Source organism: Bos indicus x Bos taurus, chromosome 27 (assembly GCF_003369695.1).
Source record: "Bos indicus x Bos taurus breed Angus x Brahman F1 hybrid chromosome 27, Bos_hybrid_MaternalHap_v2.0, whole genome shotgun sequence".
NCBI classification, from domain to species: Eukaryota; Metazoa; Chordata; class Mammalia; order Artiodactyla; family Bovidae; genus Bos; species Bos indicus x Bos taurus.
The window spans coordinates 15,352,413-15,366,588 of record NC_040102.1 but is presented as its reverse complement, the minus strand read 5'-3'; the positions used below and the strand labels follow the sequence as shown (position 1 = coordinate 15,366,588).

The 14,176-nt window shown below is 48.2% G+C and overlaps 1 protein-coding gene across 2 annotated transcripts; it reads right to left on the bottom strand.

Moving 5' to 3' along the window:
- Positions 1-10,432: 10,432 nt before the first annotated feature.
- HELT (helt bHLH transcription factor) lies at positions 10,433-12,425 on the bottom strand. 2 transcript variants are annotated; one of them, XM_027530261.1, is made up of 4 exons: positions 12,238-12,425; positions 11,712-11,816; positions 11,352-11,448; positions 10,433-10,973 (listed from the first exon to the last, which is right to left on the bottom strand). In XM_027530261.1, the coding sequence occupies exons 1-4, from the start codon at positions 12,262-12,264 to the stop codon at positions 10,474-10,476; spliced, it is 729 nt and encodes a 242-aa protein (XP_027386062.1). In that variant the 5' UTR covers positions 12,265-12,425; the 3' UTR covers positions 10,433-10,473. The 2 variants fall into 2 exon arrangements, with proteins under 2 accessions (XP_027386062.1, XP_027386063.1); XM_027530262.1 differs by having other exon boundaries at positions 10,433-10,970.
- Positions 12,426-14,176: the final 1,751 nt, after the last annotated feature.

Genomic DNA, 14,176 nt, shown 5'->3' with positions numbered 1-14,176 from the left:
CAAATTAGACCTCATCTGAACATTGAGGGTGATATTTCCTACGGCAGAGGTGTTTGTGGAGAATAAATGGAGTAACTGTGTAAAAGTCCCTAACACTGGGCCAGGCAGGGGAGACATCAAGGAGCACCTTTGGGGTACTTAGCTCCTTCTTCATTTCCATTAGCCTGACTAAGCCCACCTCAAGCAGTGTGTTTGCAGCTTTAAGCCGAATCCCCTAGCGCTGTTCCCACCAGGTGTCTGCTCTGAAGTCTGTTCAGACCTTTTGGAGCTGTCACTGCACCTGATTCCCTAGCAAATTCCTTCCTAAAAAAAGATCTCTTTCTACCTTTCTTCGATTCTTGATGTCTTTTCTGATGCAGAAAAGATTAAGACTGGTTTAAAAAAAAAGGAGGGGGGCAATAAATTAACCAGATAAACTCTTATTTCAAGAATTAAATAGCAGTTTCAAAAGAAATTGATTAAGTTTATACAGCAGTTTCATGCAGATTTGAGTCATGCTAGCTAAGTTACTGGTTACAGACTATTGGCCAGTCTCTCCTGTTAATTATCCTATCCACCCTATGGGATGGGTACGATCATTCCATTTACTGATGGGAACTGAAGCCCAGAGCTGTTCAATAATTTTCAAGGCCATACGAACAAAGTGGCAGAACCAGGCCTCCAGTTTAGCTCCAGAGCCCATGTTCTCAATCACCTTGCCTCTTGATAATATTTAATGTCAAATAATGATATCATTTGATTGTAAAAGTCCAGGAAAAAGAAAAAGGCCAGAATATATATTTCATGTTCAGTTGATCCTGAACAACTTGGAGGTTAGGGGCGCTGACCCTCAATGCAGTTGAAAATCCACATCCAACTTTATAGTTGGCCCTTCATTTCTTCAGTCCACATCCTTGAATTCAGCTAGCTGCAGATCGGGTCGTACTGTACTATGTATTTATTGGGGGGAAAAATCAACATACAAGTGGATCTGCACAGTTCAAACCTGTGTTCAAGGGCCACCTGTAATTTTTTCAGTATTTTACACTTAGAATTTCTGGAGCCATTTCAGAGACAGGTTCGTATGAATGGGCATAATACTGCTGCAAAGATGCACTTCCCTTCACCTGAGAATGAAGATCAGCTTTTCATTAGAGAAGAGTCAGGTTCAGGGTACTGACCAGTCACCTAAGGGAAAAGGTATTCTGAACTTTGCTTTGCCTTTGAAATGCAGCACTCATGATAGCCCAATGTAAAAGAGAGCTCTGGACAGCTGAGGAATGAAAGAAGTCAGTGTGCCTGATGTTGAGTGTCGGGTAGTTAGTGTCAAGCAGTGAGGTCTGAGAAGTACACAGGGACCACAGTGGAAGGCCTGACGAGGAACTCGGACTTTTTCCTAAGAGTGAGGGCAGGCACTGAATAATTCTAAACGGGCGGTTTTAGATTTGTGTTTTCGGAAAACACTCTGGCTGGGATGCTGAAAATCAATTAGAAGAAAGCAGAAGTGGAGGCTGGGAGATTGGTTTGAAGTTGAAAAGGGTCATTGACAGCCTGGTGTTTGGCTGTGGCTGAAGGGATCATCAAAAAAGCAAGAGAGTTCCAGAAAAACATCTATTTCTGCTTTATTGACTATGCCAAAGCCTTTGACTGTGTGAATCACAATAAACTGTGGAAAATTCTGAAAGAGATGGGAATACCAGACCACCTGACTTGCCTCTTGAGAAATTTGTATGCGGATCAGGAAGCAACAGTTAGAACTGGACATGGAACAACAGACTGGTTCCAAATAGGAAAAGGAGGACGTCAAGGCTGTATATTGTCACCCTGCTTATTAACTTCTATGCAGAGTTCATCATGAGAAACACTGGGCTGGATGAAGCACAAGCTGGAATCAAGATTGCCAGGAGAAATATCAATAACCTCAGATATGCAGATGACACCACCCTTATGGCAGAAAGTGAAGAGGAACTCAAAAGCCTCTTGATGAAGGTGAAAGAGGAGAGTGAAAAAGTTGGCTTAAAACTCAACATTCAGAAAACAAAGATCATGGCATCTGGCCCCATCACTTCATGGCAAATAGATGGGGAAACAGTGGAAACAGTGTCAGACTTTATTTTCGGGGGCTCCAAAATCACTGCAGATGGTGACTGCAGCCATGAAATTAAAAGACGCTTACTCCTTGGAAGGAAAGTTATGACCAACCTAGATAGCATATTCAAAAGCAGAGACATTACTTTGCCAACAAAGGTCCATCTAGTCAAGGCTATGGTTTTTCCAGTGGTCATGTATGGATGTGAGAGTTGGACTGTGAGGAAAGCTGAGGGCCAAAGAATTGATGCTTTTGAACTGTGGTGTTGGAGAAGACTCTTGAGAGTCCCTTGGACTGCAAGGAGATCCAACCAGTCCATTCTGAAGGAGATCAGCCCTGGGATTTCTTTGGAAGGACTGATGCTAAAGGTGAAATTCCAGTAGTTTGGCCACCTCATGCAAAGAGTTGATTCATTGGAAAAGACTCTGATACTGGGACGGATTAGAGGCAGGAGGAGAAGGGGACGACAGAGGATGAGATGGCTGGATGGCATCACTGACTCGATGGACGTGAGTCTGAGTGAACTCTGGGAGTTGGTGATGGACAGGGAGGCCTGGCGTGCTGTGATTCATGGGGTTGCAAAGAGTCAGACATGACTGAGCAACTGAACTGAACTGAACTGAAGGAATGAAATGAATGGATCAAGAGATAGGAGGTAAAATTCACAAGGCTTGATGTCTGTTTGGATGTGTAGTTAGGAGAAGGGTGTGAAACTGGTCAAGGCGTAGTGGTGAGTGAAGGGGACACAGCTTGTGAGTCTACCTGGAGGAGAGGATAGATCCAGAAACAAGGCCTTAGTGGTGTCCCTTGCATTGCATGGCATGGTTTTGTCTAGATTCAGAGCCTCAAAAGAAACCTGGAGGATAACTGTATCCTACTCCATAAGAGAAAAAAACAGTTGGTGATCCGAGCAGAATGCGGGTGGTTTGAGAAAAAAAGGGGAGAAGCAGAGGGAGGAAGCATTTATGCTTTGATGTATTTAAACATTTGGGGAGGAAGAATTTATTTGTCCAATACTTTTCTCTACTCCAGGGTGACTAGAAGAGCCTACAGAGGGCTTTTTGCAAACTTGAGTGTTGATGGTAGGGCTGCCTTTCCTTCCCAGAATTCAGATCAGTTCTTAAGCTCTACAGCTTCCTCCTTAGTGAAGATGAGGTTTATCATGTCCTGTCAAAGTGTGACTGGGGGTTATATGGAAAAATAGACTACAGATTTGTTTTGGAAGAAGCTTGCAAACCATAGCAAATATCTGATGCCCGAAAAACCACCATCAGGTGCAACATAAACTCCGCCTATATTCTCTTTACCCACATCACTTGGTTCTTGTTGTCACAGAAGGTCATTTGATGCTTCTTGGAAATTACTGTTTCCTAAATTCCCTCATGTCCAAAGCATATTCAGCTTTTTGGTGTCTCTTTTGATAATACACATTTGAAAAGATTTGAAAGTGTTGTCTCACTGATAAATGTTCTCTTCATGATGAGAAAGATAGGAAAAAGGGAAACAGATAGCACAATGCTACTTTCAGTAGTTTCAGAACTTTTCCATTTTTTCTATAGTATTCTAAGAAATTCTTAGCTCAATTTCTCCCTCTGAAAAGAATGATACAGCAGTGAAAATCCTTCCCCTGTAGCCTCCCTTCACCACATATGTTTGGACCACCATCAGCCTAGGGCTCAGAGTCATGATAGATATTATTCAGTTATAATTTGACAGTATCTTCATTGCTCTTGTCTTTTCTACTGAGCTATTATGTAATTCAGGGATGGTTCAATTGCATCCTTATCTACGTCTTTACTGTACATCACAGTAGAAAGGGTTTGTGAAATCAGGACTTTTTCAAGCTTTTATTGCTTATGGCCAGAATATAAATTTGACTCCCTCCAATTTGACTTTTTCCAAACAGTTTCTCCAAGTACCCAGAAGTGACTCCCCCAGACTTCCTGCCAGTACTGCTAGACGGGTTACACCTGTTACTGTTGCTGCCATGTATGTGGCACACAATACATCGGAAAGTAGAGAGAGGCATTGTAGCTTGTAGTCCTAAGACTGTGTGCATCCTCTCCACGTGCGTGCATGCATGCTCAGTCGTGTCTCTCTGCAACCCCATGGACTGTGGCCCACCAGGTTCCTCTCCTGGGCTACCCCATATCGAAGTTTTTCTTCACTAACTACACTTTCCATTATATTTAGAAAGAATAACAAGGCTGGATCACAGATTTATATAGTCTGACATAAATATAAAATAGAAATCATATTAATGTAAAAAAATAAAGTTCTGTTCTTACTGGGTAGAAATGAAAGTGTTTTACTGTGGAAGATGTCCACTGATAAGCCTACGACAGAACAACCATAGAGGAGGCTTACTTTTGTTCCATCAAACATTGCAAAAAGGCTCCTCGCAATATTGTAGCAAGAAAGTTTCATCATATTTATAAAGCTTTAACTAATATTTTTATTGACTCATGCTTTTAAGCTAAATGTAATAAATGAGGCCAGGTGGGCACAGCAAAAATACTCAAATTCCCAGTTCCCTTGAGGTTCTTTTCCCTTGCACCATTTCTATATAGCTCAGCCCAGAGTTCCTGCCCAAGTCTCCCACCCCATGGTGTGGTTTGGGCAACTTTCCTGTTATCTCCCACACCTCCAATCAACATAATGCTATCTGCTGCCTCTCTTCTGCTTTGCTGCAGCTCTTCCCACTGTACAGAGGATTTGCTAGTGATAATAATGGGACAGATTTGCAGACCTTCATAAAGATTGCTTCTTATCTTCCAAGTGATCCGGAAACAATCGAGTCCCTCAAGCTCTAACTTAGCCATTCTCTTCCATGGTCTGCTGCTTTCTCTGGTCCCAGTTCATCCCTTCCACACTCACTTGTGGACACAGCAGCCACCTGTGTGCCCACTCCTAAGCCTGCACTGCTTGCTGCACACAGGCGTATATGTGTATCTGCCTTCCTGACTGCACACATATAGGCACCCAGGTTCTGCGGTTTTAGAGCATACAATAAATAAAAGTCTTTTTTTCCCCCTCCTACCTGTGCTCATTTAGGATGTAGATATAGGTGTCAGGTGGAGGAAAAACATGTCCATTTTGTGACTGATTAGAGGATGTGACATCCATGTGTGAAGAGTGGGCTTGCAGCACTTCACCTTAGAATTAAACTAACCCATCAAAAGCATCAGAAGAGCTCAAAATCTACCAGCCAGCTCAGATGGGAATGCTTGCTTGCTTCCTCTGGGCAGGTTGGCGCCCAAAGAGAAAGGAGCTGAGGTGAGGTACCTGGATCCACGTCTGAACTCTCCAATGGGCTAGCTGAAGAATGTGAAAGGACCGCCGAGAGGTGTTGAGAGTGTTACCCCAGTAATACCTTTCCATGTGGGACACACACACACAGGGAGATCATTCTTACACCAGACCATAGGTACATGGACAATCAGATATGGGGAGCTGAGCAATCAGAAAACTGCAGAGGATGAGAAATAAGGGTCACGTGAGAAAGCGAGTGAGAGTGAGGGGTCCGGACCCAGGGAGCTAAGAGTCTGCAGCTGTACTTTCACCTGCATCAGGGGGTGAGTCTGGAGCCAGGAGTGGAGCAAACAGGTGACAAATATGGTGGATAAAAGCCTGGAATAGGGAAAAATGGGGGGAATGCTGAGAAGAACATAAAGTTGCCAAAGTAAGTGTATTTAAGGAATACTGAATCAGTTTATTTATTTACTCCACAATCCAGAAAAGAATCCATAACAGCCAGTGTGTTTACATTAATAGTCATTAGAATGTGTACTTTGAGAGAGAATACAGAAGTGTGTGTAAAAAGCTGTCACAAAGTAACATAAAGCCAGATTTCTGTATTGGAAAGAATGTAAGAGATAGTGTTCCAATGTTATTAGGGGCTCTGACAACCAGTCACGGGCCTCCCCGGTGGCTCAGATGGTTAAGAATCTGCCTGCAATGCAGGAGAACAGCGTTCAGTCAAAACTCAGAATAGGGCTCAGAGCCTTCAGATGGACTATGGAATGGAAGTTGAGCCCCACCCCCACTTGCCCTAAATGAAGAATGTTACTCTTGTATCAGAATAAGCCTTGGGGTTTAAGAGCCCTGGGATTCAAGATTTTTTTTGTGATTTGCCTTGAGGTTTTATTTTTTAGTTTGAGGTGGTCCCAAGATCTGACTCTTTGGAGAAGGGAGAGAGAAACAGCCAATTGTCATAATAGCTAGCATTTAGTGAACATTCACTGTGGGCCACACACTCTGTCGAGGGCTTGGAGTATACCAATTCATGTAGTCCTCTTAGCAATCCTATGAGGCTATACGCACATTTAATATCTCTATTTTTATAGATGAGGAAACAGATGCAGAGAGACTTAGCAGTTTGCTCAGAAGTGTAAGCAGCAGAGCTGGGATGCAAACCCAGGTAGTCTGAACAACTAATGGTGCAAACAGGAGAGTGGAATAGACTCAGCCCTGTCTTGGATCTGGCCTGTGTGAAAGGGGCAGAGCTCTTATCAGGCTAATTTTGAATTCAGATCCTGGCTTGAGCCTTTGGGAAGAGTTGACTGCCTTAATCAAGCAGGCCAAGCATGTCATTTGCTGCCAGAGCACAAGGTAGAATTTCTAGTCAAAGGCAGGGACATTGCCCTGTCTGATAGAGTGTGTGTAGATTGTTCGAGAGATTTCTGGGTGGATGTATGAGTACTTTCTGGTCTCTGCTGAAGCACAGAGGGGCCTTTGGGCCAGAAACAAAAGGCCTAGGGGAGGTGTAGAATCCAAGAGCTTCAGCACTAGGATGTTGTTACTGAGTCCAAGCTCACTGCACGATAGGCCAGTTAACCGAGAAATGGGGTGTTGAGGCAAGGAATATGACTATATTCGGCCAGCAGAGGAAGAAAATGGCAGACTAATGTCTCAAAATAACCATCTTACTGGGATCTGAATGCCAGGTTCTTTTATAGATCAGAGGAGAGGGTGAGGAAGTAAAGTAAAAAAGGCCATTAATCTTGCAAATATCTCCTGGAATGGCCTGCTCCAGGGATGGACTGTGTTAATTTCTTCCTTCCTGTAGCCATCCACAGGTAGACTGGGTCCTGAAAAAAGGCATTTTGGTTTAACATTCAGGCAGAGGGGCAGGGCTCCCCAAGGCAGGGCATTATGTGTGGACAGTATCCTTTTAGTGAACAAAAGCAGTGGGAAGCAGAGGTTAAAGTATAAGAGACAGATCCAAGATGGAGTCAGTTCTTCCCTGTAACAGTATCATTCCACACATATTTATTGCGCTCCTACTACCTGCCCCATCTCGCCTTACTTTTCTTGGTGTGTTACTCTGTGTGATACCCATTACCATGTTCCTAGGCATCCCGTGCCTTTGTGGGGTCAGGTGAGCACTTGCATGGCTGCTCTTCCACCTTTCTTGCCTGGTCTCTAGCAGGCCAGACTGCTGGGCCCCCACTGGTACTCGGCCGTGTTTGTTCAATAATGCTTGGAAGCACAAGTGAGCTCTGTATTACTGCCCTTTCTACTGGGGTGGCTGGAGGGCCTCAAAGGGCCTAGTTGTAGCCCTACAGAGCCCCAGGGACTGACCCAAAGCACCAGCACAGCTTTGTTCCTCAAGCCTCTGGAGAAAACCTTTGATTTCATGGGGATGATTATTTTTATTCTTGCCCACTCAAGGATGAAGCCCAAGAAACAAGAGGTTGCCCCTTTCAGAAGCATCACAATGGGTCACCTCCAGCCAAACTCACTGTTTTTTGTTTTTTGTTATTTCTGGGTTTGGTTGAGTCTCTTGGAAACCATTACTATACAACTTACTTAAAAGAAAGAGTGGAGGGATTGGGTATAAGAGACTCAGACAGAGGGGGGAGTAGGCGGGGGGTTTGGGACAGAGGCTGGAAGTAATGTGTCATCACAGAAAGTACAGGAAGAACACATTAAAGTCACAATCTGATTTAAATCGATTCCATTTTGTAGTGACATTTTTAATCTTTTGCAAAGTTTGACTTTTGGCCAAGCCTAGAGAATTGGAACTTTGGATGAAGGTTTCAGAAAAAGACACCACATACACACACACACACACAGAAAGGGAGAGGGAGAGAAAGGGGAGGGAGACTTTTATCCTAAAGTCATTGTAAATCCAAAGCAGGGTTTTATCCTCCACAGTTAAATGAGAAAGGAAAAAAAATCAAGAATACCAACATTTGAGGTACAAAGACTGTCATGGGCCAGTGGAAGTTTGCAAAATTATATGTAAATGACCGAAGTTTTTTACTGTGGTGGCCTGTGCTTTCCCAAAGCTAATCCCAAAGAGAAAATCTACTTAGCAAAAGAAAGTTTTGTCTAATTTGGTTAACAGTTGAGAAGTGACAAAAATACTGAATCTATTAATAATTTATATTTCCAGGGTAACACTATATCTTCAGTGCTTCACTACCAAAGGGAATTCAGATTGGCTTAATGCTCAGAGAAAAAAGCCTGAAAGGCCTTCTTCATATTCTGTATCCAGCGCTGATAAAAACGGGTGTAAGACATGTGTTCCAATAATAGGCACCATGCATTCTCCCATTGCTGCATAATTTGTTTTCACCCCATATTGCTCAATGCATATTTGTTACCCAAATGGCCTCCTGGTCTTACACTGACTTTTGTTTCATAAGGGAAGAGATACTAGTTTGCATCTTACATTTTCTAGGTAAGCATTATACTGACATGCAGTGCAAGAACGCCTGACTTGAAGGACCTTATCTAATGTTCATAGATTCTTCCTGCCCCCAAAATGTAGGTATTTAAGTTTCACTTTATGGACAACATAATGAAGTGGTTGTGTGTGTGTGTGTGTGTGTGTGTGTGTGTGTGAGAGTGTGTGTGTGTGTTGGTCCTCCTGTCTCTGTGTAATCAAGTTTGATGGTTTATAAATTGTGGTCATCCTGTTCCATGACCTTAGTAAACAGTCTAGGTCAGAGTTCCCTTAAACCCTCTCCACAGAAATGGAATAAGTTAATTATTGTAGTCCAGCTAATCTGAGCTATGACAGATCATCCTAGTTTAGCTAAATGGCCTCAGGAAGCAGGAAAACCTGCTACATAATTTCGAGTTATTTATTTACAGGGCATCACAAGGAATGGGAACAAAAAAGAAAGAAAAAAAATCAGTGGAGGAAAATTTTTAAATTCTCACAAACACGACTTTAATGGGTTAAATACCTTGTACATCTTACCTGTTAACCTAAAACAACAATGAGGCTCATTTTGCTCTTTGGGTCCTAGAAAAACCTAATTTCAGTTTGCTCCTATTGTAAATGTACCGCTGTTTTGTGGGGAAGGCAGATCCAACTGTCAGTGAAAACTACAAGCCCCTTAAAGATCGCTAGCCAACTCTTCCCTAAACCCCAAACGTTCCTATCTTCTGGGTGGAGCAAGAAAGTTTAAATCCTCCTCCCCCGGGAAAAGGCGGAGAAGCCTTTCTCACCAGGAACCCAGCATCTCAGTCCCGTCCCAGTGGCTGGATGTAGGTATGGGCAGAGCGAACAATCCTTTAGGGGAGCGCGTCTCCCCACCCAGTCGCTGCCAGCCTCTCACCAGGTCGCCTAGCGCCCCGAAGCTGAGTTGATCTGTGCGCTAAGGGCAACTTCAGCTTTCTGAGCCCTCAGGCGCTCAGAAAGACAGTTGTCTGTCCGAAGATGAACTTCATCGGATGTTGTTTTTAAGCCGCATTCGGAAGCCACCTCCTTCCTCTATATATTTTTAACCAGACAGGTGGAGGCTGTAAACCTAGTCGCTGCATCCCACAGGCCCGGGTTTCCCCGCGCTCCCCGTCAGCAGGCAGCTGGTGCGCGCGCCCGTGCGCGCGAGTCCGGGGCCTTCGGATTAGGGAAGCGCGCCCAGGTGGGAGCTGGAGAAAGTTTGCCACAGCCAGCTTGGAGAGGGTCCTTCAATTTGTATTTTTTGAGAGCCGTGGGCCCTGGGCCTCCCATCCGCCCTTCTCCCAGGCAAATACCCAAGGTGCGCGTGAGGAGGAGGCAGGTCTGGAGCCCGGGTGGAACCGCGAAGCCAGCCTGGAAGCGCCTCCTCCACTTGGCCTCCCCGCCTCCTCCGTCCCTGCGCGGCGACCCATCCCTTTCCCCACCCAAATAACTGAGGTCGTCACCTCAGCCAGCATCGGCCTTGTGCCTGAGATCCCTCGGAGGGGATGGGTTTTAGAAGAGCAAAGGTAACAAGGAATCCGTCTCTCTGGGACTTTCAGAAAGCCTTTATTGCCAGGGGGGAGGTCCTTCAGAAGACGAATTCGCTTTTGACCTTCCCCCACTCAGCTTTTTTTTTTTTCCCAGCACAATGTTTACACTTGTACAATATACAGTATTTCTCCCAAGCAGTGCCCAGAGCGCAGAGCAGTCTGCGGATTTGTCGGCGTCAGAGCACCGGGGGGTGCTGGGGCGCGTGCAGGTTTAGGGCGCTGGGGTGCGCGTGGCCGATGAGGTTCAGGTAGTGGCGGTCCAGGCCCTGCCCGGGCGCCAGGAAGGCGCTGTGCTGCGGCGCGGGGCTCGGGAGCGGCACGGGCGCGCTGGGCAGGTAGGGCAGCGCGGGGCTGCGGGACGCGCCGTGCGGCCAGGCGAAGGGTCCCGGCGCCGCGCCCTGCGGGAACACGGACGCCTCACCCGGGCTGTGGCCCGCGAATTCGGGCCCCGCTGGGTGCAGCTGGTAAGAGAAATCCGGCTCGGGGAGCGAACCCAGTGGCTGGAAGGCGGGCTCGGTGCCCAAGCGGGCCTTGGACTGCAAGAAGGCGAGGATGCGCGCGTACTTGGTGTCTTTCGTCTCCATCCGCTCCACGGTGGTGAGGTAATGCACTAGGTTCTTCATGCACTCGTGGTAGCCATAGTGGAAGTAGTTGGCAAACTCTGCTAGCAACTCTGCTGGAGGGGCAAGGAAAACGGAGAAAGGGAAAACTGTGAGTGGCCCCTTCCTGACCCGGAGCCTAAGGCAGGTGCCAAGCCCCTCCCATCACGTTTTCTGGCCGGTTTCCATTCGAGGCCCGCCCCTCTCTTTCCAGCCTGGAGACTGGAAAAAACGCAAGCCAGCGACCTCCATTTCCTTAGGCGTCTGACCTCACTCCTCCCCACCTGAGAGGAGGCCTCAGAACCTGTATCCCCAGACCCCTGTTCTCCAGTCCCCCTTAGCTTTCTCAGGACTCGGGGCCCCGTCCCTGCAGCATCCAGAGAGGAGACCTTGAGAGACCGATTTACTCCCGCTGCCACCCTCAGGGCTCTGTGTGGTGCACACTCCCTGCCCACCTTTTTCCCTTCCCCGGGGAAAATCGGCGGAGTGCAGGGCTCTCAGGTACTGCACGGTCATCTCGAGGATCTCTGCCTTCTCCAGCTTCCCGGAACTCTGGAAAAGGACGAAAAGTCTCCTGGAAGCGGCCCAGACGGTGCGGGCTAACCTGGGTAGGCTGGGTGCACCGTTTTAACCCGAGGGGACCATCCAGCCGAACAGGGGGCGCCACTGTGGATCTGCGCCAGGGCCGCCTGGGGCTCAACTCAGCGCTCAGGGCCCCGGGCAGGAAGCCCGCACCTACGGCCCTCTCCAGCTCCAGACTCCCGGCATCAGAGGATCCCCAGCGCCAGCACCGTTTTCTCAGCTGCCAACATTACCTGCTTCGCCAGGGCCATGGGCACCGTCTTGCCCAGCTCGTTCAAACAGCGGTTAATCCGGTCTCTTCTCCGCTTTTCTATCACTTTGTGGGAAACGGGGGTTCTCTGAGAACAGAGGTTTGTCCGTTTAGGATGTCTTTGCCCAGAGAATCATCAAAGGCACGGCTGGCACAGCCGTCTGCCACTCCTCAGTGCTGCCCAGGGAGTCGCCCCAGGCCCCTGTCCCCCCACTGGGTCACTGAGCTCTGTCCTCTCGCACCTGTGCTGATGCACTCCGCTTCTAACCTCTGCGGGGTCACACCAGGGCCATGGGGAGGTGGCCACCAGCTTCCAGATGTGGCCTCCACCCCGACGGTGGAGTCCCCTCTAGCTATCCTCATTCCCTTCCCAAACCACTCAGGATTCCTCTCCAGGAGAAGTCCTGTGTGACCACGTCCCGGCTCGTCGGTCCAGCCAGGTGGTGGCTCTGGGAGTTAGACACCCCCACCCAGAAGGCGCAAGAGCCATCTGGACTCAGCCGACTCACTTTGCGTTCCTTGAGCTTGTCTGACATTCTGATCAATACGCGTCGTCGGGAGAGGCGGTGGCGCGAGGCACCCGTCCGCTTTTCCCCTCGTGTGCCTCCTCGAGTGTTCCAGGTAGACTGTAGCCTCCCAACTACGAGGGTCTGCCTTATAAAGCGGTCATCTAGGGCTCCAAGTGCATTCACGACTTGAATTATTCCATAGGATTAGGGGAGCTGCGTTTGGGGGATGCATGCATTCAAGATCAGTTTTGTTTTTTGTTTTTTTTTTTTTTAAGTTAAGAGAAAAAAAAAATTAGCAGCCGAGGGGGGAGAGTTGGGGGCAGATCAGCTTTGTTAATCCACGTGGCCCTTCAAAGGACACGTGACCGGCGGGGGGAATAATATTTGCATGGCAACAGCCCGGGTGGGAAAGAGGCGGTAAACCGCGCCGGCGGGTGAGCGAGCGCAGGGGCGCAGCGGCTGTGGGCACCGGGGGGCGAGGAACCTCACAAAACAGTGTCGCCTCCTTTAGTCCCACCGCTGAGTCTCACACGATTGCCTGTTTACAAATCCCAGCAAGCCCACAGTCCCAGCGCCGAGTGCGTTTTAAAGCCTGTCCAGAGTCATTAAAGTAATTAAGTAAGCCTTTAATAGGCTGTTCCGCCGGGTTCAAGGGAGAGCTCTTGGAGACGGAGGCGCCCCGTTTGTTCCCAGGCTTTTCTCACACGACTTGGTGACACGTCCACCTCCCCCCTTTTTGTTTACCCCGCTTTATTTGTCCGGACATCCCGGCAGGTGTGGGGCTGCCGCTGGCACACGAGGCCCTCGCCTCGCCTCACCCCTCCCGCCGGTCTTTGGCACGCGACGCTCCCCCCACTGCCTGACCACATCGCTGCCTTTCTTTTCTCCTCCCTCTGGCTCTCTCCTCGCGGGGGGAAGAGGCTCAATTTGTAGCCTATTATCCTATACGGAAAATGTCCGTTGAAAAGTATGAATAGTTTCATTGGGCTAAATTTTAATAATGCCAGAGGGTGGGGGAGGAAAGACAGGCAGGCGTGTGTGTGTGTGTGTGTGTGTGTGTGTGTGTGTATGTGTATGTGCGTGTGTGTGTGTGTGTGTGTGTGAGGGGGGTGGTGGGAGGATTGGGGGCAACACGGGGAAGAGTGGGCTGAGAAGAAAAGGGGGAATGCAGCTGGCCCCGGCGAGCATTATGCGACGTCACCTGCGAGAGGGGGCGCCTACAGACCCCTATTCATTTGCCTAATTTTGGTCAATTTAACAAACTTCAGGAGAAATTATTGTGGCTTTGTCAGGGAGGGTGAAGCCTTCTGATCGAATTAACAGCATGTTTTGATCCGGTAAATGTCATTAGAAAGGGAGAAACAATCGCGCTTAGAGGGCTCTAAGTAATGCGCCCAAGTGGAGACGCCAAAGCGCACGGCTCACAAAGGGAGCAAGTCGCTGCCACAGGGAACTTTTGTACCCGCCCATCGCCCAAGTTTTGACACAAAAAGGCATTATTTCATACTTGAATACGTTTAATCCAACGATTGTCTATTTTCTGCAAACATATTTTCACAGCATTGTTAACTTTTTATGTCCCCCTTTCGCGGGCGCCTTTTCTTAACGTTTGGGGGCGGGAGAGCGCAGACACTTTGGGCATCAATATTTGTCACTGAAAAGGGCTCCGTGAAGTTAGGGAAGTTGATCTCTTTTTTATGGTTTTAGAGAGCGAATATATCGGGGGAGGAGGAGGGAGGGAAGGCACAGACCGAAACGAGGGAGGAAATTTGCTGGACGGGCCCGTGGGGAAGGAGGGGGGTGGCGGTGGCTGGGAACTCGCTCCGCCTGCGCCTCTGCGGGCAGCCGGGCCCAGCAGCCGGGGGCCTCCTCCCCCGCCGCCAGACCCGGCTCACACGAGCTGCCTAGGAACCCACCCGCACTCTGGGGGCTCCCGGCT